This window comes from Bubalus bubalis, chromosome 3 (genome assembly GCF_019923935.1).
Source record: "Bubalus bubalis isolate 160015118507 breed Murrah chromosome 3, NDDB_SH_1, whole genome shotgun sequence".
NCBI classification, from domain to species: Eukaryota; Metazoa; Chordata; class Mammalia; order Artiodactyla; family Bovidae; genus Bubalus; species Bubalus bubalis.
The window spans coordinates 41859493-41885423 of NC_059159.1; the positions used below are offsets into that span (position 1 = coordinate 41859493).

The window sequence follows — 25931 nt, forward strand, 5'->3', positions numbered from 1 at the left end:
TCCTTTTCTCCTTTGCTTTTCGCTTCTCTTCTTTTCACAGCTATTTGTAAGGCCTCCCCAGACAGCCATTTTGCTTTTTTGCATTTCTTTTCCATGGGGATGGTCTTGATCCCTATCTCCTGTACAATGTCATGAACCTCAGTCCATAGTTCATCAGGCACTCTAGCAGATCTAGTCCCTTGAATCTATTTCTCACTTCCACTGTATAATCATAAGGGATTTGATTTAGGTCATACCTGAATGGTCTAGTGGTTTTCCCTACTTTCCTCAATTTCAGTCTGAATTTGGCAATAAGGAGCTCATGATCTGAGCCTCTGTCAGCTCCCGGTCTTGTTTTTGCTGACTGTATAGAGCTTCTCCATCTTTGGCTGCAAAGAATATAATCAATCTGATTTCAGTGTTGACCATTTAGTGATGTCCATGTGTAGAGTCTTCTCTTGTGTTGTTGGAAGAGGGTATTTGCTATGGCCAGTGCGTTCTCTTGGCAAAACTCTGTTAGTCTTTGCCCTGCTTCATTCCGTATTCCAAGGCCAAATTTGCCTGTTACTCCAGGTGTTTCTTGACTTCCTACTTTTGCATTCCAGTCCCCTATAATGAAAAGGACATCTTTTTTGGGTGTTAGTTCTAAAAGGTCTTGTAGGTCTTCATAGAACCGTTCAACTTCAGCTTCTTCAGCGTTACTGGTTGGGGCATAGACTTGGATTACTGTGATACTGAATGGTTTGCCTTGGAAACGAACAGAGACCATTCTGTGGTTTTTGAGATTGCATCCAAGTACTGCATTTCGGACTCACAAGTGCGGGCGGCTGCGACGGGGCACAAGCCTGGCCGAGAGGAGCTACCCCATGTCCGAGGTCAGGGGCAGAAGCCGGGAGGACCCCATGCCCGAGGGGCGGTGGTCAAGAGGAGCTACCCCATGTCCAAGGTCAGAGGCAGCAGCCCAGAGTGCCAGGCTGCGACGGCGCAGGAATGGCTGAGAGGAGCTACCCCACGTCCGAGGTCAGGGGCGGCGGCCGGGAGGAGCTACCCCACATCCAAGGTCAGGGGCGGCATCCGAGAGGAGCAACCCCACCTCCAAGGAGCGGTGGCCGCGAGGGCACAGGAGGGTCTAGAGGAGCTACTCCATGTTCAAGGTCAGGAGGGGCAGCGGTGAGGAGATACCCCTCGTCCAAAGTAAGGAGCAGTGGCTGCGCTTTGCTGCAGCAGCCATGAAGAGATACCCCACGTCCAAAGTAAGAGAAACCCAAGTAAGATGGTAGGTGTTGCAAAATGGCATCAGAGGGCAGACACACTGAAACCATACTCACAGAAAACTAGTCAATCTAATCACACTAGGACCACAGCCTGTCTAACTCTATGGAACTAAGCTATGCCCTGTGGGCCCACCCAAGATGGGCGGGTCATGGTGGAGAGATCTGACAGAATATGGTCCACTGGAGAAGGGAATGGCAAACCACTTCAGGATTCTTGCCTTGAGAACCCCATGAACAGTATGAAAAGGCAAAATGATAGGATACTGAAAGAGGAACTCCCCAGGTCAGTAGATGCCCAATATGCTACTGGAGATCAGTGGAGAAATAACTCCAGAAAGAATGAAGGGATGGAGCCAAAGCAAAAACAATACCCAGTTGTGGATGTGACTGGTGATAGAAGCAAGGTCCGATGCTGTAAAGAGCAATATTGCATAGGAACCTGGAATGTCAGGTCCATGAATCAAGGCAAATTGGAAGTGGTCAAACAGGAGATGGCAAGAGTGAACATAGACATTCTAGGAATCAGCGAACTAAAATGGACTGGAATGGGTGAATTTAACTCAGATGACCATTATATCTACTACTGCGGGCAGGAATCCCTCAGAAGAAATGGAGTAGCCATCATGGTCAACAGAAGAGTCCGAAAAACACACCATTAACAACCAGTAAAACTATCAATTAAATTAGAAACAAGACAGAAAAGAGGTAACTAAAATACTTGATGCAAGGAAAAAAAAAAGACAAAGACTGATATTTGTTTAACTCTCTTTAATATCTGTTTAGCTCTCTCATCTTACCCAACTCCACTTTCTCTTGGTCCTCATTATCTTCTAAAACTAACACATAATTTACTAATCTGTTAACCATTTATCACCTCTTCTCTTCCCAGAAGAATGTAAACTCCAAAAGGGCAGTGGCTTTGCTGCGTTTCACTGGGACAGAGCAGGAATCACTAAATATTTGAATGAACTAATGAATGCATGATGATATGGAAAACAGAGATGATCCTTCAAAGAGATAAAAAGCAAATGGATCAGAAAAAGTATTGACGTGATGAAAATAAAATTCTGTGAAAAGAAATAGTTAAATATTTCAGGTAAAAAGTAACAATGTATTCCAGGGAAAGTAATTCAAAGTTATTTGTACCAAAACACACAGAACTTAAAGGATATAAAGAAAATAGTCACCAGCTGTCCAAGCCAGTAAGAAAGTAATTCATCGGAAGTGAGACAAAATAACTACAGTACTGTACTTTCTAATAAAAACATTCAAGTTTTGAAATAAATTGTTATTTGAGAGACAGTACACCATTCAGATTATTTAGGTGATAAAAACAACAATCAATCATTCCTTAACAATTAAGAATTTAGGAAATAATGCCCCATGAGAACATATTGAAAAACTACTCCATAAGGAAATTAAGCAAAAGATCTCAGAAATGGAAATCACTGGTAAAAGAACTACTAGAGTGCACTGAATCAAATTAAATTAAAAAACCAAGGAATTTCAAAATATAGGAATATAAGAAATGATTTAACTTTAAAACATTAATATAAATTCATATTGATGCTAAAAAACTAAAGTTTAATACTCTTAGGATAAGAGGGCAAAAAAAAAAAGAAAAAAAAAACAAAAAACAAACAAACAAACAAAAAAAACAAAAAAAGAGGGCAAAAAAAAAAAGAAAAAAAACAAAAAAAGAGGGCAAAAAAAAAAAAAAACAAAAACAAACAAACAAAAAAATACTCTTAGGATAAAAATTATTAGTAAACTAAAAATAGTATCCAAAACTTAAACAAAAATCACATTTGAGAAATTTCATAAGCAATTTCCATAAAAGTCAGGAATGTAACAAAGTTTCTATCATTGTTTCTATTTATCTCTATATTGTAGTTTTCAGGCAATATAATAAAACACTCATAATCACATAGCAAAACAAGAAATACGAGGCAAAAGAATTAAAAAGAGACAAAATTATCCTTGTTTACAGACAATATGATTGTCTACAAACGAAATACGAAAGAATCATCAGGCAAACTATTAGAACTATATTTACTAAAATTAAATCAACAATAACAAAAAACAGAAGCTTTTATAATTAATAAATTAGAAAAAGTTTCCTTATACAATAACAGGGCTATAAGGTACCTACAAATAAATCTAACAAAAGATGGATGTCACCTTTAAGGAAAAAAAGGATAAAATTGTACTAAAGGCTATATAGAACACCTGGATAAAGAAATATGCCATTTTCATATATGAAAAGAGTAAAATACTAAAATATCAATTCTCTTCCAAACTAAACTATATATTCAATGCAATTCCAATCAAAATCCCTATGGTTTTTTTTTTTTATTATGAAACTGTGGTGTTAGTCACTCAGTGGTGTTTGACTCTTTGCAATCCCATGGACTGTGTAGCCCACCAGGTTCCTCTGCCCATGGGATTCTCCACACAAGACTACTGGAGTTGCCATTCCCTTCTCCAGGGGATCTTCCCAACCCAGGGATAGAATACAAGTCTCCAACATTGCAGGCAGATACTTAACCATCTGAGCCATCTGGGAAGCCTGCTATAAAACAGAAGGTGACACAAAAATCCATTTAAATGACTGAAGCCAATTTTAAATAAGGGAAGAGCAATAGAGTGAAGAACAATTGAAGAAAAGAGAATGTAAGACAATGCATGACTTTGTAGGACAAAAATGAAGATTTTGGTCTCTAAGAGCAATGGGAAGTAAATAGTGATTTTAAAACAAGTAAGATGACTTTGTCTAAAGTGGGCAAAAAATGTATCGGAGAGGCTTAAAAGACAACCTGGAATGTCACTGAAAATGGCAGAGTATAGACCTAACAAACATTCTCTTCTCCAAAAGAGCATAAAAACACTGGCCAAAAAAAGTTAGAATCAGCTTTTTTAGAACTCTGGAAATTAACCAACAGCTTAACAGCAGTCCAGGGAGCATTTATCCAAGAACAGCTGAATCTTGGTAGGAACTCTATGGTGTTTTAACTTACCCTATTTCCATCACCCCCTCCCTAGTACCATGGTAGCCTAAAAACAAGAGACCACAATCATAGTAGAAAAATCAGCAGTCTGGCAGCCACTACAGAGGGCAAGTGAGGTTCTTTCAAAACCCTATCCAAGAGAATTATTGAAACTGTGTGATGGTCCCTGGAAGATGCCACTCAGAAGGCTGTTTTTATTTGACTTGACAAGAGTTGCTGTTGTAAAACAGTCTTTTCCCAGGAGGTATCTGTCAAAAACAACCAAAGACAACTGTTGAATATCAGGGTAGCCTGAGGCAGTGGGTAATAGTTTTAATAGCTGGGGAAAACAATAGGTTATGGTTAAGCAGAAAGCTTAAAGCAGAACAGAAAGTCCACTGGGACTTTGAAATCTCCAAAATGTTTCTGGGGAGACCACATGCATACACAGACCTTTGTGCAAGATCAGGAAAGACCTGAGCAGGTCCTAAATTCTCAAGACTATCTTGAGGACTGACTTGAGGCTCTGTACAAGCAGAAGTGAAGGCTAAGGCAAAGTTGTAAAATGCCTGGTTATGTACTGAAGGCATGTGCCAACAGGTACACAAAGCCTTTTGGCAGACTGGAGACCTATTGTTACAGGTGTTTAAGGCAGTCTGTCAGGTCATTAGTTGACCACTAAGGTAACCAAGCAGACTTTGGTGGCCACACACGACAAACATAGACTCAAAGAATTAGTTCAGACAATCACTCAACAAAAAAACAAAAACAGCAAAACAATCAACAAACAACAAACCTTGGGAACAGGGGCAGCTCTGATTGCAGAGCTGCCATTTTTTATTATTCTAAATTTTCAATTTTCAACCCAAAATTATGAGACATACACATAAACAAGAGAGTACGATTCACGCACAGAATAAAAGCCTACAATGAACTGAAGGAAACTATGTCTAAAGAACTGAAGTATGAAGAAGTGAAAGTGAAAGTCGCTCAGTTTTGACTTTCATGGACTATACAGTTCATGGAATTCTCCAGGCCAGAATGTCTCACACCAAATAGAGAATACCAATTTAAAAAAAAAAAAAAATTACTTTAAAGCAAAGAAACAAACCAAACCAACCTCAGGAGTTGAAAAATACAACAGTGCTTCTGAATTATATTTCAGACCAAAGAAGATAGGGAAAAAAAAAAAAAAAAAACAACCCTCAGCCATGTGTCAACATAATCTGGCAAAAAACTCAGATTTAACCAGAGATTCACAAAATAATTTTACGTCTAAGAGGATTCATGATTAATACTACCATTTCTTTCCTAGAAAAGAACAAAAATTCCTACTTCACTCATCTTCTTAACCTGGATTAGTTTAGCCACTTCTGTAACGCTCTTATCCTACTGGAGGATAAAATAAGGAGAACAGAGTTCTCTTGCTGTGGCTCCCACTCCTAACAAAATTATATCATTTAAAGCTGCCCTTTGCTCTCTTCTTGCATTTCCTTGTTTCTATTTCACTCATGGATAACAGGTTAAAAAATGAATTCTTGGCAAAATTACACATTTACTGAAAATCTTTGCTTATACTGTTATTACATATTAATATATGCAGTATCATGAATTTCTCAGAATTCAGTTTAGTAGCAAATGATAAAAGTGAAAAAAATTCTTAGCCATCATTAAAATAACCCCAATTTCCTGACATTTTTACAAATAATATGCTTTGTCATGTCTTTACAACTCATTTTATTTGAACTATAAGTCGGACACGACTGAAGCAACTTAGCAGCAGCAGCAGCAGACTACCTCCAGAGAAATAGGAAATTTCAAGATTGATAAACAGTGAAAAATGCAATTATAATGTTCAGAGATTAAATTTTTAACTGTTTCTTATCATCAGCAAGCCAAACAGGCTTCCAACTAAAATAAATTCATTTTTCATTAAGAAAAACAGACCTATGAAGACTACTTATTGAAGAAAGTGTTTTAAAAATATTGGAATTAAAGTGGTGAAAGACAAATAGGCATAACTCCCAGACTTGTGTATATATATATTCCACATATATTTAGACACTTCTCCAAAGAAGACATTCAGATGGCTGGTAGGCACACAGAAAGATGCTCAACAGTGCTAATTATTAGAGAAATGCAAATCAGAACTACAATGAGGTACCACCTCACACCATCAGAATGCCCATCAATAAAAAGTCTTTAAGTAACAAATGCTGTAGAGGGAAAAGGAAACCCTTCTCACACTGTTGGTGGGAAAACAGTATGGAGATTCCTCAAAAAACTAAAAGCAGAGTTGCCATATGATCCAGCAATCCCACCCCTCTGCACATACTCAGACAAAATAATAACCTAAAAAGATACAAGTACCTCTATGTTCATAGCAGCACTATTTACAATAGGCAAGACATGGAAACAACCACAATGTTCACCAACAGATGAATGGATAAAGAAGATGTGGAATACACACACATGCACACACACACACACAGAGGAATACTACTCACCCACGGAAGAAAATGATGAATGGATAAAGAAGATGTGGAACACACACACACTGCTCACCCATGTAAGATGTGGAATACACACACACACACACCATACCACACACACAGAGGAATACTATCACCCATGGAAGAAAATGATGAATGGATAAAGAAGATGTGGAACACACACACACTGCTCACCCATGGAAGATGTGGAATACACACACACACACACCACACCACACCCACAGAGGAATACTACTCACCCATGGAAGAAAATGATGAATGGATAAAGAAGATGTGAAATACACACACATGCACACACACACAGGAATACTATTCACCCACGGAAGAAAATGATGAATGGATAAAGACGACGTGGAACACACACAGTGGGATACTACTCACCCATGGAAGATGTGGAATACACATACACACACACACACACACACACACACACACACACACGACTACTACTCACCCATGGAAGAAAATGAAATAATGCCATTTGCAGCAGCATGAATGGACCTAGAGCTTATCATACTAGGTAAAGTCAGAAAGACAAATACCATATAACATCACTTATATGTGGAATCTAAAATACAATACAAATCAACATATCTACAAGACAAAAACAGGCTCACAGATATAAAAAGTGGTTGCCTAGATGAAGGAGTAGAGGAGGAAAAGAATGGGAGTTTGAAATTAGTAGAGACAAACATATATAGAATGGATAAACAACAATGTGTAGCACAGTATCCTGTGACAAAGCATAATGGAAAAGAATGTGAAAAAGAATATACGTGTGTGTGTCTGTGTATAAAAACAAAGCCACTTTGTTGGACAGAAGAAATTAACACAACATTGTAAATCAACTATACTTCAATACAATTTTTAAAAAAGGAAGTAGTGAAAGCAATGAAAACATGTCATGTAATCCAGTAAATTGCAAATGTTTCCAACTTTGGGAATATACAACTATGAAAGTGAAAGCGTCAGTCATTTACTCATGTCTGACTCTTTGCAACCCCATGGTCTTCTCCAGGCAAGAATACTGGAATGGGCTGCCATTCCCTTCTCTGGGGATCTTTCTGACCCAGGGATTGAACCTGGGTCTCCTGTATTGTAGACGATTCTCTACCATCTGAGCTACCAAGGAAGCCCATACAACCATAGTCACATTTTATTTTATTTTATTTTTTTTTTACATTTTTTTTTTTTAAAGCACTGATTTACTTCTGTTCTCAAAAATTATAACAATGGAATAAACACAATTTTGAAAAAAAGAAAAAAGCTCATACTATCACTAAAAAATCCCCTCAGATCAATTTTTCACTTATTTTCTACTTATCTATGCATATAGTTTTCTACAACCACATACACATATTCAATTTTATATTCTACTTATTTCATCTTATTTCATGTTTTTAAATGGTTCCAGTACTTTCTCTTATTATGCCTTCTCAAATTAAATGTGTTATTGCCTTTCATATTTTAATATGATTTGGAAGCTAAATATCTTACAGGAAATTCCTCAAGTCCAGCATAAATTTTTCTTAAAAAATATTTTTCAACAGGAAAATATAGAGGAGCATAAAAAAAAAATCACTCATAAATTCACCAAAGACAACTACTATTAATATTCTGAAATGATTTCTTTACGCTTTTTTCCTTTCATTTTATTTATAACAATTTTGTACAGACATTGTCCCTCACTTTACTTAGCCATGCTTTCACTGTTGAAAGTTGGACTGGTTCTAAGTTTCTACTATCATAAACAACTCTGAAATAAAGACTTTTGTATATCTACAAATTTCTGACCATGTCCTCAGGAGAGAATTTTAGAAAGGAAAATACTGGCACAGCTTCCACCTTCTGACTGATATCGTGGGTTAAACATACCTGACCCTTAAAGGATTGATACAAATTGCAAAACTGTTTTCTGAAAGGGGCACTGCTTTACATCAACAAAGTTTTGAATTTTCAAATTTCCCATTTCATCAAAACTTTGCCATTTCATTTTCAAAAGTATTATCTATATTAGTTTTTTTAAAGGCAGCTTACTGCTGCGCTTATTTACACTTCTTAGATATAGTAAGATTAAGTATTTTTATTGCTTATTAGATATTTCTATTTCTTCTATACCTTATGTGTTTTCCAGTTTTCTCCAGGGGTTTTGGTGTTTTTCTTACAGTTTTTATAACTGCTTTATATCTTATGAAAATGAAAGCTTAACCTATAAAAAGACTACCTGGCTTCTGAGTACTCAAAGTGCAATTATTATCATCCACCATTTATCTGACATGTTTGGTAAATATTAAAAAAATAACTAAATAAACTTTAGTTATCTGTTTTAAATTAATACTTTCTTTTAAAGAGACCCAGCAGTTTTGTATCTTTATCCAACAGCAACAATTCTCAGGTGGTATGAATCATACATCTTCATGGCATATGAGTTATATTGCAAAACTGGATCTCATGAGAATATCATTATCTAGAAGTAAGTATTTCCACTGCCAAGACTAAAAGGAAAATTCATTATATTCTGTGAAATGAGCAAGCATTTATCACAGAAATATCTAAAAGGAAGTTTCATGTTTTAACTTGTCATGCAACATCTATTTTAGTCACTAACCACTTTAAAACACTTGTGAAATACTTGTTAGAAGTACTTTGGATAATTGTATACATCAATGAACAGCAAGTACAGCTAAATTTCAGCTATCCCCCCCCCCCACTTTGTAAATAAAGTTTTATTAGAACACATTAGTCATGCTCATTCATTTACATGTTATCTAATGGCTACTTTCACACTGTGAAAGCAAAGTTGAGCACTTAGCTTGCAAAACCTAAAGTGTCTACTATCTGGCTCTTTACAACACAGCTAAAACATCTGAGTAAATAATTTTACTCATTCTTGGAAGTCAGCACAGATAGATCTTAACTCCTGGAGCTCATTCTCTTGCACAGTGTAAAACCTGTATGCAAATAACTTACAATATAAGGTATAAAAAGCAAAGTGCTCTAAGAATGATAAACAGTGTCATAAAAATGGAAGAGTGTTTCCAGTGGGGAAAATCTTGAAGAAGGCAGCGTTTGCACTGGGTTAAAAGATGGCTATAATTTGACATATATGACAGAGACACTTCCAGTGTGAACAAAAGTAGAGTTGTAAAAAAAAAAATACAAACATGACAGTGTACTCTGCATGGAGAAACAGGAGAAAATGCTAACGAGCATTCTGAAGCCAAAGCACAGGGAAGGCTGTCAAGATAAGAAGTTTAGATTTTAAATACATTTAGGTTTAAAAGCAAGGAAGTAACAGTGATTATAACTGTTTTAGGCAGATCAATCTATCAACAGTATTTGAAACGAATTTGAGGGGAGAGAGGTGATAAGGAAACTAATTATAAAGCTATTAATTCATGACAGAAGTGATAAAGGTGGTAGCAATGGGACTGGAATAAAGAAGAATTGGAAAAACAGAAAATAAACACATTAGCACCATAGCAAAACTACTCAAACACTTATGACCAGATAACAGCATCTGGATACACTATAAACCTTACTTACAGGGGCTTCCCAGGTGGCTCAGTGGTACAATCTGCCTGCTAATGCCAGAGACACAAGAGACTCGGGTTCGATCCCTGAGTCGGGAAGATCCCCTGGAGAAGGAAAAGCCAACCAACTCCAGTATTCTTGCCTGGGAAATCCCATGAGAGGAGCCTGGCGGGCTACAGTTCATGGGGTCACAAAGAGTCGGATGTGACTGAGCACCTGAGCACACATACATAAACCTTACTTATATGGGGTAAAAACTCTTCATCTCCTCTACATTTGAACAAAATGATAACTGTCTATTTAGCTCTGCTAATTTAAAAAAGAGGGACTATTTAGTAATAATTTAAATTGCTAGACTACCACTTTCTCCCATTTTTAAACTAATTCTGGATACCAGCACATATTAAAAGAGATTTCATTTGGTAGGGCCCCCTCTGCTGGACCACTGAAAGAAAAGTCTGATCTTAAATTTGGGTTCTTAATTGCTTCTGTGGAATTGCTGAGAATAAGAATAATTGATTTACTTTGGAAGCTCATCAGGTGTATCAAATGCCCTCTTCAGGAGAGGAACCATAAAATATCTTTCTCTGTCTTTTCCGAAATAGGAATAACCTTATTGTTGCTTAAATGGATTAATTTTTAAAGACGAGTTTGACTCACAGACATACAGAACAGACTTGTGGTTGCCAAGAGGGAGGGGGAGTGGGGAAGAAATGGACAGGGAGTTTGGGATTAGCAGATGTAAACTATTATATAGACAATAAACAACAAGGACAGCATAGAGAACTAGATTCAATATCCTGATAAACCATAATGGAATATGAAAAAGAATGTGTATATAGACATATAGGTAAAACTGAATCACTCTGCTGGACAGCAGAAATTCACACAACATTCTCAATCAACTACACTTCAATAAAGTAAATTTTAAAAAAGATTTTTTATATTCAAAGCTTACTAACATTAAATAATATGCGAGGATAAACTGGAATTCATCACATTTATTTGGATGCATGGCATGGCTTGTGGGATCTCAGTTCCCTGAGCAGGGGGTCGAACTTGGGCCCTCAGCAGTGAAACAGAAAAGACCTAACCAGTGGACTACCAAAGAATTCCCCTAGACTGATTTTCTATAGGTAAAGAAATTATGCTAAGGAACAATTTTATATTCTCTGCTCATTAAGAACTAAACTGCAGCTCCTTCATCAGTAGGCTTCTGACTGGGCTCTATCAAAGAGATACCAAGATAGTGTATCAGAGGGTAGAAGAATGGGATACGACTGGTACTTCTCCCTGCCTTTCTCTCTGAGACTGAATCTTCCCTGTGGCTTCAACTCCTTTTAGAAAAGTTCAGTTCCCACCAAGTAATCCTAGTCCCCGGCCTCCAGAACCCAACTCCTACTTGAATCTCTCCATTTATCACTTCTTGCTTTTCACTACTGCTAATCTTTGGGTTGGGCTTCCCACGTGGCTCAGTGGTCAAGAATCCACCTGCCAATGCAGGAGACACAGATTCGATCCCTGGGTGGGGAAAGACCCCTTGTAGAAGGAAATGGCAACTCACTCCAAGATTCTTGCCTGGGAAATCTCATGGCCAGAGGAGCCTGGCGGGCTATAGTCCAGGGGGTTGCAAAAGAGTCAACCACAACTTAGCAGCTAAACAACAACAAACTCTGTGTTGCTTCACCATCTCTTATAGCTTTTCAAGTCTTCAATCACCCATGTAACCAATTCTCTGCATTAAAGTCCCTCTATGTAAAAGGAAGGGGGACAAAAAGGAAGAGAAAAATGGCTCTAGGCCTTTCTTTTCTGACTCTACAGTACTCACTGTCCAGCTACCACTAGGCGCATCTCACAATGGAAAAGAAGCAGTAATCATACGAGTAAACTTTCTAGATCACTTGTACAAACCCATCCTTCTCAAATTGGAGCAATGCTGCTTTATATTACATTGGTATGCCAGGATAATTTATGTGAAACCTCAAGATAAGCGTGTCATATTTTTCTGTTGTGTCCATAGTGATTTTAAAAATTACCTGTACATTAAAATTTTTTTTACATTATTGACTATGCTGAATGAAGCCTTTGACTGTGTGGATCACAACAAACTGAGGGAAATTCTTAAAGAGATGTGATTATCAGACCACCTTACCTGCCTCCTGAGAAATCTGTATGCAGGTCAAGAAGCAACAGTTAGAACCAAACATGGAACAATGGACTGCTTCCAAATTGGGAAAGGAGTATGTCAAGGCTGTATATTGTCACACTGCTTATTTAACTTACATGCATAGTACATCATGTGAAATGCTGGGCTGGATGAAGCACAAGCTGGAATCAAGACTGCCGGGAGAAATATCAATAATAACCTCAGATATGCAGATAATACCACCCTTATGGAAGAAAGCGAAGAACTGAAGCAGCTCTTGATGAAAGTGAAAGAAGAGAATTTTAAAATATTTTTTTAAAAAATGCCTAGACAACACATTAAAAAGGAGAGACATTACTTTGCCGACAAAGGTCCATCTAGTCAAAGCTATGGTTTTTCCAGTAGTCACATAGGGATGCAAGAGTTGAACCATAAAGAAAGCTGAGCACCGAAGAATTGATGTTTTTGAACTGTGGTGTTGGAAAAGACTCCTTAGAGTCCCTTGGACTGCAAGGAGATGAAACCAGTCAATGCTAAAGGAAATCAGTCCTGAATATTCATTGGAAGCAATGATGCTGAAGCTAGTACTTTGGCCACCTGATGTTAAGAAATGACTCACTGGAAAAGACCCTGATGCTGGGAAAGACTGGAAGCAGGAGGAAAAGGGGACGACAGAGTGTGAGATGGCTGGATGGCATCACCGACTTGATGGACATGAGTTTGAGCGAGCTCTGGGAGTTGGTGATGGACAGGGAAGCATGGCATGCTGCAGTCCATGGGGTCACAAAGAGTCAGACACCACTAAGCGACTGAACTGTCTGAATATACATTAAAACAAACCACTAGGGTACTGTCAATTCAATGGGGAAGAGCCTTCAACAAATGGTATTGAGACAACTGGATATCCTTCCATATGCAAAGAATGAAATGAAACCCCCTATCTCATATCAAATACAAAATTTAACTCAAAATGAACCACAGATGTAATCTGAAGAACTACACAATTCTTAGACAAAAGCATAGGCAAAAACCTTGACCTTGGATTAAGCAATGGTTTCTTAGGTAATGACACCAAAGCAGTAACAACTGAAGGAAAAAAATATACCCGACTTCCTCAAAATTGAACTTTTGTACTTCAAAGGACATTGTCAAGAAAGTGAAAGGACAATCCACAGAATGGGAGAAAATATTTACAAATTACATCTAATAACTTATTCTTGCCTGGAGAATCCTATGGACAGAGGGGCCTGGCAGGCTACAGTCCGTGGGGTCACAAGAGTTGGACATGACTTAGCAACTAAACCACCACCACCACCACCAAGTGATCTGTACCTAGAACATACAAAGGAATCTTACAACTCATAGCAAAATGACAAATAACCCAATTAAAAACTAGGCCAAAAAAAAAAATCTAGGCAAATTATACCAACAGACATTTCTCTAAAGATGATACATAAATGGCCAAAATCATAGGTCATCATCAAAATGCAAATCAAAACAATGAAATAGTTGTCTGGGGCAAAATATGGGAAAGTAAATTAACTGCAAAGAGGTATGAAAGAACTTTCAGGGAAGAGTGAAATGTTTTATATCTTGACTGGTGGCTCAGATGGTAAAGAATCCGCCTGCAACGAAGGAAATCTGGGTTCAGTCCCTGAGTCAGGAAGATTCCCTGGAGAAAGGAATGGTAACTCACTCCAGTAATCTTGTCTGGAGAATTCCATGGACAGAGGAGGCTGGTAGGCTACAGTCCATGAGGTTGCAAAGAATTGGACATGACTGAGCAACTAACACTTTGACTTTGAGGCATATGTATTTGTCAAAAGTCATCAACCAATACACTTAAAATCCATGAATTTCATATTTTACACACTTAAAATCTATTAATTTCAAATTTCACACATTTGGAAGGATGTGCTTATTTTGATATGCTTGTTAAGAACTGTGGGCTTCATAGAAAAACACTGGTTTGGCTGCTAAAACATAGAATGTTCATATTAGATGTTATTATTGTAGTATTATCAATGCTAACTTTATACACTACCATAACTACACTGAGTAATTACATTTAGCAGATACTGAATAACTACAAAAATCGTCTCACAAGAAATTATTTTGCTGATAAAAATTTCTAGGAAATTGGTGACATCTCAATAGCTTATTTACTAGGATCTTTACACTAACAATTTTGTTGTATCAGTATTAGTTGTGTGAAATTACTTTGTCTAACTGCTTAAAAATAGCTGAAGTTCATAGCTGTTGAAAGAAAATCTCTTGGATTATCCATTTATCACTTACCAAAAAAAAAAAAAAAAAAACAAAACACCAAACCACCAATGGAGCTTTCTTCTTTAAATATTCCTTTGATACTTCTGTAAATTATGCTATAGATACACTGTACTAACAAAACATGTGAAGCAAGCAAAGATATCAAATTCACAAGTTCAATTTAAAAACAAAAACATTTCCAACAATGCCATAGAAAAAGTTTCCCTTACCTCATCATCATCATCATCAGAATCATTCCCAAACACTGAAGGTTTTTGCAAAACAGGGTGCAACTGCTGTGCCTTCTTTGGCAAAATAAGCCCATACCTGCATATTTTTTGTTTTGAAATAGAAATTACACCATTATACTTAAATGTTAAAACAGTAATACATCCACTACCTCTTCGGGATGAAGCTACCAAGTCAAAACATGTCACAGCGCTTATGATCACACAACCCTGGTTCTGATTTTCAACGATCTAAAAGCTTCAAAATGCACTAAAGATTTTTAAACTATTATTCTAGGTTAAAGAAGAGAAGTGAATGAAGAGTTCAGAAGTTTTAGATAGTGAAACGATAGGAAAGTTAAAAAAAAAATGTTAGTGGAAAGCTCAGTTGAGGTCCACTAAAAAGAAAAAGACTCTAAATTATCCTTGTGGCCTAACAAGAGTCAAGAAAACATTCCCCCCACCTCTTACTGGGTATATATCATTTTAAAGAAGTTAATTAAAGATTAATGTCATCCATTAAAAATTTTTAAAGATTACATTAACTGAGAAACCCAAGTAGCTATGGGGCGAATTACCATTACACTTTATAAAGCTCACGTGCTTTGTCTCGGAGCAACTGAAAGAACCATCCCATCAGACCCAACTCAATTGGTTTCTCACGTTTGGGCCTTTAAGATGCAGATATAACAGGAAGCCGCATCACAACTGAGGATTATACATGTAAGGTAAAGCTTCCAAAACACGTAACATTTCTCTTTTACGGCAAGGTATACCCCAATTCCCTATGTGCCTACCCTTTTTTGTGGCTTCTCAGCACAACATTCCTAAACCGAGAAGGGAGGGCGGGAATCAGAACTTGAGCTGCCAAGGAGAACAAGGCCCTCTAAGAAAGCCAGGAATTGTCTCTCTTCTCATTTCCCCTGAAAGCATCCAACCGGGGAGAAACTCAAGCGCGGGGTAGGAAGCAAGACTGAGGGGCCTCAGACCGAGCTTTTGGAAAATAGAAAAGTCTCGCTCTCTGCCCCTCAGCCTAACTTCCTTTATTTCCTCACAAGTTTCTCCCTCAAACTTCGGGCTTCCATCCTGCAAAATGTGGGGGGGAGGGGGGGGATGGGAATATATGTTCCTCGGGATTTCTCGCTTTCCCCGCCTCTATCCCTGACGACACAGCCCCTTCACTTCCAGCGCACTTGTACTCCTCGGCCAAAGACACAGTCGCCGTGGTATCTCACTCCCCAGTCTGACCCTAACTCCCGGATCACTCACTGCCTGCCCGGAATCGCCATCTTGCTCCCGTCTCCGCTGAACGTGGCCGACGCCGACGTAACGCTGATGCAGACGCTGGCGTCATCACGCGAATTCTCGCGAGGCTTTGGCCGGCCTAGAACTCGCGTAGCCCCTGGATTTGACTTTGGGTTACTTTCGCATTGCTGGGAATGGAGTATTTATCCTTGGGAATTGTTTGAAAACCGACGGATTGCCTCGAAATCAGTGGTAAGAAAGGAATAACAAAATTTTAGGCCAGTGATTCCAAGGGTGTGGTCCCGGGAATTGGCATCCCCCGGCAATTTGTTAGAAATGGAAAATTTTGGCCCTGTTCCGTACCTACGGAATCAGAAACGCTGGGATGGGCCTGGAAATCTGAATTTTAACAAGTCCACCAGATAATCCTGATACTCTAGTTTGAAAACAACTGCTCTAGGCTGTCGAGTGTGTTTTGTTTTTTTTTTTTAACAATGTGTTGTTTTTTTTTTTAACAAACAAGGTGTTTTTTGAACACCGTGGGGTGTTCAGTTTAAGTATCCCTGGGTGGGAAAGATTCCCTGGAGGAGGAAATGACAACCCACTCCACTATTCTTGGCCTGGAAAATTCCATGGACAGAGCAGCCTGGTGGGCTACAGTCTGTGCTGTGCTGTGCTAAGTCGCTTCAGTCGTGTCCGACTCTGTGCGACCCCATAGACGGCAGCCTACCAGGCTCCCCCGTCCCTGGGATTCTCCAGGCAAGAACACTGGAGTGGGTTGCCATTTCCTTCTCCAATGCATGAAAGTGAAAAGTGAAAGGGAAGTCTCTCAGTCGTGTCCGACTCTTAGAGACCCCATGGATCGCAAAGGGTCGGACATGACTGAGCACGCACCCATTCCTGGCTTAGGGTAACTTGACAGAAGATGAAAATCCATACGCTAAGTATATTACTATTGGACAGTAGTGATGAATAACAATACTATAGTGCCACTGGGTATAGAAAATAAAATCATACATGATATTAAAAAAAAATTTAGTCACATTTCACGTGTGAACCCACTGTTTCTCGGCCCATGCCAAACTAGTTGTACAGCAGTCGAAGAGATCTTGTGAACTGCGGACAGAAGGACGTTTAAACCTCCAAGTGTAGTTGTGGATTTGTCTATTTCTCCTTTTACTCCTGTCAGGTTTTGTTTCACATACTGCATTTTGAAATTTTGTTATTAGATACTTGGGCTTCCCTGGTGGCTCAAATGGTAAAGAATCTGCCTGCAATGCTGGAGACCCAGTTTCAATCCCTGGGTGGGGAATATCCCTTGGAGAAGGGAATGGCTACCCACTCCGGTGTTCTTGCTTGGAGAAGTCCATGGACAGAGAAGCCTGGCAGGCTACATCCTCGAGGTAGCAAAAAGTCGAATGTGACTGAGCGACTAACTTTCCCTTCTACATATTTAAACATTTAGAGTTGTCGTGTCCTTTTATATTGACCCCTATACCATTAAGAGGAGAAGGCAATGGCACCCCACACCAGTACTCTTGCCTGGAAAATCCCATGGATGGAGGAGCCTGGTAGGCTGCAGTCCATGGGGTCGCTAAGAGTCAGACACGACTGAGCGACTTCACTTTCACTTTTCACTTTCATGCACTGGAGAAGGAAATGGCAACCCACTCCAGTGTTCTTGCCTGGAGAATCCCAGGGACGGCAGAGCCTGGTAGGCTGCCGTCTATGGGGTCGCACAGAGTAGGACATGACTAAAGCGACTTAGCAGCAGCAGCATACCATTAAAAAATGATCCTCTCTATTTGTTTTTTATCTACTTAATCTAATATTAGTATTTATAACCAGCATTGGTTTTTAGCATAGTATATGCTTTCCCATCCTTTTACTTTTAACCTATTTTAATCAATTTGTGTCTTTTCATATAATATATAACTTTTAATATAAAGTGGATCTCTTGTTGCTAGCATATTGTTGGGTGTTGCTTTTTATCCAGTATGGCAGTTTCTTCCTTTTAAGTTGGTATGTAGAATGTTTTCATTAACGCAAGTATTAGTGTAGTTGCAGTTTGTTCTTTCTTTTTCCTGTCTGTTCTTTGTACCCTCCTCTGCCACTTTCCCCTTGACTTTGGATTAATCAATAAATTTTTATGACTTAGCTTAAGATTTTTATGATTCAACTTCTTTGTTGGTTTATTGGCCATACTTGGCTTTTTTTTAATGTTTTTTGGCGAGGTTTTGCTTTAAGTTTTCTGCTGCTGCTGCTGCTAAGGTCGCTTCAGTCGTGTCCGACTCTGTGCGACCCCAGAGACGGCAGCCCACCAGGCTCTGCCGTCCCTGGTATTCTCCAGGCAAGAACACTGGAGTGGGTTGCCATTTCCTTCTCCAATGCATGAAAGTAAAAAGTGAAAGTGAAGTCTCTCAGTAGTGTCCGACTCTTAGCGGCCCCATGGACTGCAGCCCACCAGGCTCCTCTGTTCATGGAATTTTCCAGGCAAGAGTAAGTTTTCTAGTATACATCTTTGTCACAATCTATCTTCAAGTAACAATGTACCACTCAAAAACTTTAAAAAGTATACTTCCAATTTCCCTCTCTGAAACTTTGTGCTGTATTTTGTCACACGTTTTACTTCTAACAATGTTATAAATGCACAATAAATTATTATTTTTCTTTAAACAATTACCCTTTAAGAATATTTTTAAATAAGAAAAATGTTATTCCACATGTTTACCATTTCTTGTGTCTTTGTATCTTTGTGTAGATCTTATATCTTTGTGTAGTATAATTTTTTTTTAAGCAGGAAGGGGTGGGGTAGTGGAAGGAGGAATTGGATGAAGATGGTCAAAGGGTACAAAGTTCCAGATAAATAAGTATTTGGATGTAATGTATAACATGATTAATATACTTGACTTGCTGTATGTTATGTATGACAGTTGTTAACAGAGTAAATCCTAAGAATTCTTGTCATAAGGAAAAATAGTTATTTTGTATTTATGAGATGATGGATGTTCACTAAATTTACTGTAATCTTTTCATAATATATATGTCAAATTATTATGCTATACACTATAAACTTATACAGTGCTGTATATTAATTGTATCTCAATAAAACTAGAAGAAAAAAGTTAAAAGAATCCACACATGTTCTATTAACTGTCAGAACAATTACATCATCACACATCAAGAAGCCTCTGGAAAGTTCTCTTGCACACTGTTGTGAGGATAAGAGTGAAAAAAGGCAAATAATGTCCTAGCATTGTTAGAAATATAGTTTTGACCTGGAAAATCCCCAAAGTGTTTCAGGGCCCTGCAGGAGTCCACAAACCACACTTTAAGATCCACTCTTAAATGAACTAATGTTGAAACATACTATTATAGGAATTATATAACTTTGCATATAGGAATGTGCTGAATGTCTTTTTTTTTCCCCCCAAAGTGATTAGGGTAAGGCCAGACAGAAGCCAGATATGAAATCTTGGGGCACAGTGTAATAAAAGGATCTATCTATCTATCTATATATATGTATACATACATACATAGATGGACTTCTCTGGTGGTGCAGTGGTTGAGAATCCACCTGTCAGTGTAGGGTACACAGGTTCAATCCCTGGTCTGGGAAAATCCCACATGCCACGGGGCAGCTAAGCAAATGCCGCAACTACTGAGCATACACACTGCAACTGCTGAAGCCCCAGGGCCCTAGAGCCTTCCTCCACAGCAAGAGAAGCCACTGTGATGAGAAACCCATGCACTGTAACTAAAGGGTAGCCCCCACTCACCATGCAACTAGAGAAAGCCCATGTACAGCAATGAAGACCCAGTGCAGCCAAAAATAAAAATGAGGGAAAAAAATATAGAAACATACATTGCTTTCTGTCCCTGATTCCAAAACCCTTGTGATTTCCTGAGTAATAGAAGCACGAAGAGCAACTTCTGTTTCGCTATTTGATCTTTGACCCTGGTCCCTGGTTCTCTGGGTGATAGGGTTTTTGTTTCAATGAGGTAACCCTGGATAGCATTGGATGGGAGCTTATCACCAGAGAGACCACATCATAATTAGAAGCTTGGAATTTTCTTTCCCACCCCTATCCTCAGGGAAGGGGAGAGGGTTTTAAACCAAATTAATGATTGGTCTTGCCTACATAATGAAGTTTCCATTAAGAAAACCCAATATATGAAATTCTGAGAGCTTCTGGATTGGTGAAAATATCCACCTGCCATGAGGATGGTGCACCCCAACTTGATGAGGACAGAAATACCCTTCCTGACCTCACCTTTATATCTCTTTCTGGTTGTTTACATGTATACTTTATATCATATCCTTTATATAATAAATGTGTCAACATGAAAAGAAAAATAATTATAACTTACCACATGGCTAAGTCCTAAATAAGCATACATGATCATGATAATGCAAACACTGAATAAGCAGCTATTCTGATCTAAATTACAGGGTAGTTGGGAAGAATGAAGGAGTAGGAAGTGTGTGTGTGGGAAGGGATGCACACGCTGAGGAAGGAGCTAAATCTCTATTGCATTCTGGGAGATTAATAAATACTGCCTAATTCAGAAAAAAAAAAAATGCCACATGGCATGTTATTTTGCAACATGGAGGTGCATGTCAAAACTACAGCCAAAACAGGTTGGCAAACTTTCTGTGCAAAAGGTCAAATAGTAAATCTTTAGATTTTATGGGTCAGAAGTCTCTGGCAGCTACTCAACTCTGCCCAGGGGTGTGAGAGAAGTCACAGACCATTTGGGCATGACTTTTCTAATAAAACTATCATGACAGGCAACTGGCTAGATTTAGCTTGTACTGTTTATTAACTTTTGAGCTAAAAGAATTGAAAATAGTTGACTCAGAAGCAAGGAAAATAGGGGTAAGTTGGAGCTGGGAAATGCTCTGGTTTTGACAGACCTTGTATGACAGAGGATTCTTTAAACTATGAGCATGTGTTACTTTGCTTAAAAAGAATCAGTAAAGGGTAAATAATAAAGCTGCCCCCCCCGCCCCGGCCTGGGCTATCTGCTTCTTAAAGAGAATGAGTGGAGAAATAGTTACGCAAAATCATAGGCTCAATATCCTATATAATTCGAACTTCTAAATTGGAATATTGGATTCTATATTCTCCTGTTGCCTACAGGCTGTTGTAATGAAGCAGTTTGTGAGGGTTTCCCAAAGCTAGAGGGCTGATTTCTCAGTGTTGCAGAGAGTTTGAGTTCTTCAATTACTTGGCCTGGTTTGCAGCAAGGCGGGTAGTTGCTACAGTGGACCAGAGACTTGAAGTCTTCTAATATTTTGAACCTGTATTTGAGATCTTTAATGGGAGAAGTTGTAATGACAGAAGCAGAGTAAGCCAGTAAAAGGCAGCATCATCACTCCCATACTTCTGTTACACAACAGAGAATTCTGTCTTAGGCTTGCAGAGATAAGATTTCAAGCACAGAACAGTCAACTAGACTTGGATGCGAGACAACTGTAGGATCCTCAGCACCCAAACTTAAGGATCTTGATTTAACTTTTTGACACTAGTATTACTTATCCCTACTCTTTCATTCTCTGCTTCCTTTTGTGCCCACTCTTCCCTAACCAACTACAGTTGTTTCTAGAACAGGTTTGAACTTCTTGGCTCTACTCACACATGGATTTTTTTTTTTTTCCCAGTAAATACATACTAAATAACTACAGATCCATGGTTAGTTGAATCCCCAGAGGCAGAAGGCTGACCAAAGTTGTACGTGCATTTTTGACTGCACATTGGGTGGTCACCCCTAACTCCAGTGTTGTTCAAGAGTCAACTGTACTCGCTTTTCTCAGCCTATAGGTTCGGCTAACTTGTGGTGTCTGGATGGCAGCATGCTTCAATTTATTTAAGGCCTATGGTGACATTTTTGGCCTCTCTAAAAAATACCCTCCAAACACTGCTCTATTGCTATTTCCCAGTTTGGTTTGTCAGTGGTTTGGGTGCTTTTTATATTAGACTATTTCACAAATTGGTCTCCCTTTGGCAAGTGGTCAACCCCAATTCGAACAGCTGTGGCTACAGAATCAGGGTCACATGGAACAAAACTTGGCCACCTCGAGTGTATCACCAGTTATGATCTGTGGGCAGGACAGTTTAAGCTCAGGCAGTAGACTGAGCAAAGGTAAAATAGGGTAATGACTAGGAGATGAAACACCCACCAAGGGGAATTACAATACCTACAGGAGAAAGAAATAGGCAATATTTAATTAATTGAGCTTATCTATTGAGGTCTTTATAAGATCATGTGGGGGAGAGCAGGAACATAGAGTTAAGGATGATGTAGGGTGGGGTTAGGGCTTCCCAGGTGGCGCTAGTGGTAAAGAACCTGCCTGCCTAATGCAGGAGATGTAAGAGACATGGGTTTGATCCCTGGGTCAGGAAGATCTAGAGGCGGGCAACCCACTCCAGTATTCTTGCCTGGAGAATTCCATGGACAGAGGATCCCGGAAGGCTATGGTTCATAGGGTAACACAGTCAGACACGATTAAAGTGACTTAGTACTCACACAGGGTGGGGTTAGGTGGAGTGGCATTGCATAAAAACCTTACAGAAGAGGAATGAAAAGTCCCTAAATTACCTGCAAAGGGTCTTCTGAGTCAGTAATTGAGAATGTCTGTAGAAGTTAAGGGCTACTGGTTGCTTGATCACATTTAGATTAGGAAGGAATGGGAAGTCAGTCTCAAGAGACCACATATAATTCTTTTTATATAAAATATCCAGAATAGACAAACCCATAGAAAAAGCAAGATTTGTAGTTGCCTAAGACTAGAGCGAGAAAAATGGGGAGTATTGCTAAAGGTATGGAGTTTTTTATGGGGGTGATGAAAATCTTCTGAAATTGTTGTGAATAGTTCCACAATTATGTGAATATCCTTAAAAACCATTTAGTTGTATGCTTTAAGTATGTGAATTGTATAGTATATGTGTTATATTTCAATAAAGCTGTTAAAAGGGCCAATAGGGGCTTCCAATTGAATTCCAATATCATTGTCTTGGAACATTTATTTTGTTCCTGGACCATGGAAAGCTGTAATTATTAATATAAAAGAAAGTGATATGGAAGGTCTTCAGTATGCAGTGTCATTGTTACCTATGCTGCTGCTGCTGCTAAGTCGCTTCAGTCATGTCCGACTCTGTGCAACCCCATAGACGGCAGCCCACCAGCCTCCCCCGTCCCTGGGATTCTCAAGGCAAGAACACCAGAGTGGGTTGCCATTTCCTTCTCCAATGCATGAAAGTGAAAAGTGAAAGTGAAGTCGCTCAGTCGTGTCCGACTCTTAGCGACCCCATGGACTGCAGCCCACCAGGCTCCTCCGTCCATGGGATTTTCCAGGCAAGAGTGCTGGAGTGGGGTGCCACTGCCTTCTCCATTGTTACCTATAAGCTGTAGAGAAATCTAAAAAAATAACCAGTTAATCAAGTCTAAGCTTCTGAGGTATATGTAAATACAAGTAAATCAATAAATCTACTGAGTCAAATAAATAGACTTAACCATAAATCAACATCTAAATTTTAGTCAAGTACAAATAACATCCTCTTCACTAAAAAAACAAGTATCTGGTGTCAAGGGATAGGATTTTACTTGAATGATAGTTAAATAAATTCAAGCAATCTGCCTTGTTGGTTGCTTAATTTTAAAGTAGTTTCCAGGGACTTGCCTGGTGGTCCAGTAGCTAAGACTCCACACTCCCAATACAGGGGGCCCAGGTTCAATCCTTGGTCAGGGAACTAGATCTCATGTGCTACAAGTAAGAGTTCACATGTCGCAACTCAAGATCCCGCATGCCAAAACTAAGACCTGGGGCAAGCAAACAAATAAATAGATTAAAAATAAATAAAGTCATTCCCAAAAGAATGATAGAACAATTGTTAGCCTAGTGAAGTTTGGAAAGTGTTGAAATATCTAGCGTACTGACAAGAGCAATAAAACAGGAGTCGACACGTGAAGTTGCTCAGTCCTATGCGACTCTGCAACTCCATGGAGACTGTAGCCTACCAGACTCCTCTGTCCACGGCGTTTTCCAGGCAAGAGTACTGGAGTGGGTTGCCATTTCCTTCTCCAGGGAATCTTCCCGACCCAGGGATCGAACCCAGCTCTCCTGCATTGCAGGCAAATGCTTCACCCTCTGAGCCACTAGGGAAGCCCAACAGGACACGTGGGTGCCCCTTACTTATTGTAACCTAGCTAACTCACTCTTTGAGCTTATTTCCTTGTTTATGAAATGGGGATAATCATATTGAGTCTGCCAACCCTGCATGTTTGGGAGGATCAGATAAGCTAGGATGTGAAAATACTTCAAGTTAAAATGTCATGCAGATGTGTGATATTTATTATCATTAAGCTGCATGCCATTTAGTTATTAATAACTTAATTCCCATCACGATGGATCGACAGGTCACAGTCTGCAAAAATTTTCCCTCCTTGCTGCCTAAAATGCTATTTGTATTCACAGCAGACCCCTTAAAAGCTTGTTCTGAAGCCATCAGAGTGTGTGGCTATCAGTTTAATATCTTTAAGAACATTGTTCCTAGAAATGTTGCAGCAAATGCCCTGAAAAGCTCACTTCCAAATATGAAACAGGCTTATAGGTTAAAACTGGGCATGGGACCAGCCAATAAATGAGGGCTGGTAAATAACATTGCCATCTTATCACCGGAGGTTAGAAAGGGACCTCCAGTCTCAAATTATAAGATGTTTGGAACGCATTACATTTTGTCAACCAAATAAAGAAAATGAAGTTTAATTTCCCAAAATTTTATTAAAAATGGACTCTGTCATCAGATATCTTACTGCAAAGATGAAATCTCACAACAGGGCAGTAAAGTTTGCTGTAATAACAAGATTTAAATAAATATAAATTCTGCAGTTCTTGAACTCATGAAGATTTTGTTATAAAAAAAAGGTTTTTTTCCCATGAGTCATGGGCAAACATTTCCCCAGATTTTCTATTTATTGAAATAACTTTTAAAGTTGTTAGGGTAAGTGGGGGTGAGGGAGTGGAGATGGGAGCAGAGAGGATGTGGTGCTCATAAAAGCCTTTGAAAAATTAGAAAAACAATTCCCAGTCCGTTTCTTAAAATCTTTATTATATTTTTTTGATGTGAAAACTGTGCTCTTTTGATGTAAAAACTGCCATTTTCCCCCTAAATACTCGTCTGTTCTTTACTTTGTACCTGAAAAGAATTACAATAACTCACTCAACCAACCATAATAGGCCCACAGTAGATAAAATGCTAAAACTAAAAAGAAACTTTAAAATATGTTCTATAACATACATTTGGTTATGGCTACCTTAACTGGAAATTTTCTTAGATCAAATTTCTCCCTCGGAGGCACTTTTGGTTTTAGAAAGTGCTGAGGTAAAGGTCTAGGAGAAAAATATGTCTATGTGGCACTCCTTTCCAATTGAAAATATTTTTATAGTTAACAAGCAAAACTGAACATGACAAAAATACCCTAAATATAGTAGCAATTCCATTATCATTTCCCTGGCAAGCTTCCCCCTGGCATTTTAGCATACACATAGGAGTCAGTCTTGGATGGCAGTGGGGGGGGAATAGCACTACTTATTTTTTTGTTTAGCTTTATGAGAGCTAAACAGATGTGTGCCCAGTGGTATAAGTATTCGATGGCAGAATTAGCAAATTTCCATACTTCAATTCGAGAATGATCTGTACCAAAAAAAAAAAAAGTGTTAGTTTTGTACTTTTATTACTGAAATATATTTTAAT

The 25931-nt window shown here is 38.7% G+C and overlaps 2 protein-coding genes across 3 annotated transcripts in view; both read right to left on the minus strand.

The window, feature by feature from the left end:
* NSRP1 (nuclear speckle splicing regulatory protein 1) overlaps window positions 1-16349 on the minus strand; it is a 45871-nt gene extending 29522 nt beyond the window's left edge. The window contains exons 1-3 of one of the 2 annotated variants that reach the window (XM_006059510.4): window positions 16198-16246; window positions 15726-15792; window positions 14932-15028 (exon numbers count right to left, since the gene is read on the minus strand). Coding sequence is in view for 1 of the 2 variants with exons in the window: in XM_006059512.4 (XP_006059574.1) it covers window positions 14932-15028; window positions 16198-16217 (117 nt within the window). In the remaining variant the exon portion in view is untranslated. Of the gene's footprint in view, window positions 1-14931; window positions 15029-15725; window positions 15793-16197 lie in introns of both variants that reach the window. The other variant, XM_006059512.4, reaches the window with a different exon arrangement.
* A 9331-nt stretch (window positions 16350-25680) lies between these two features.
* EFCAB5 (EF-hand calcium binding domain 5) overlaps window positions 25681-25931 on the minus strand; it is a 91368-nt gene continuing 91117 nt past the window's right edge. Inside the window, exon 24 of the mRNA XM_025280948.3 lies at window positions 25681-25871. Within this exon, the coding sequence (XP_025136733.3) occupies window positions 25681-25871 (191 nt within the window). The remainder of the gene's footprint in view (window positions 25872-25931) is intronic.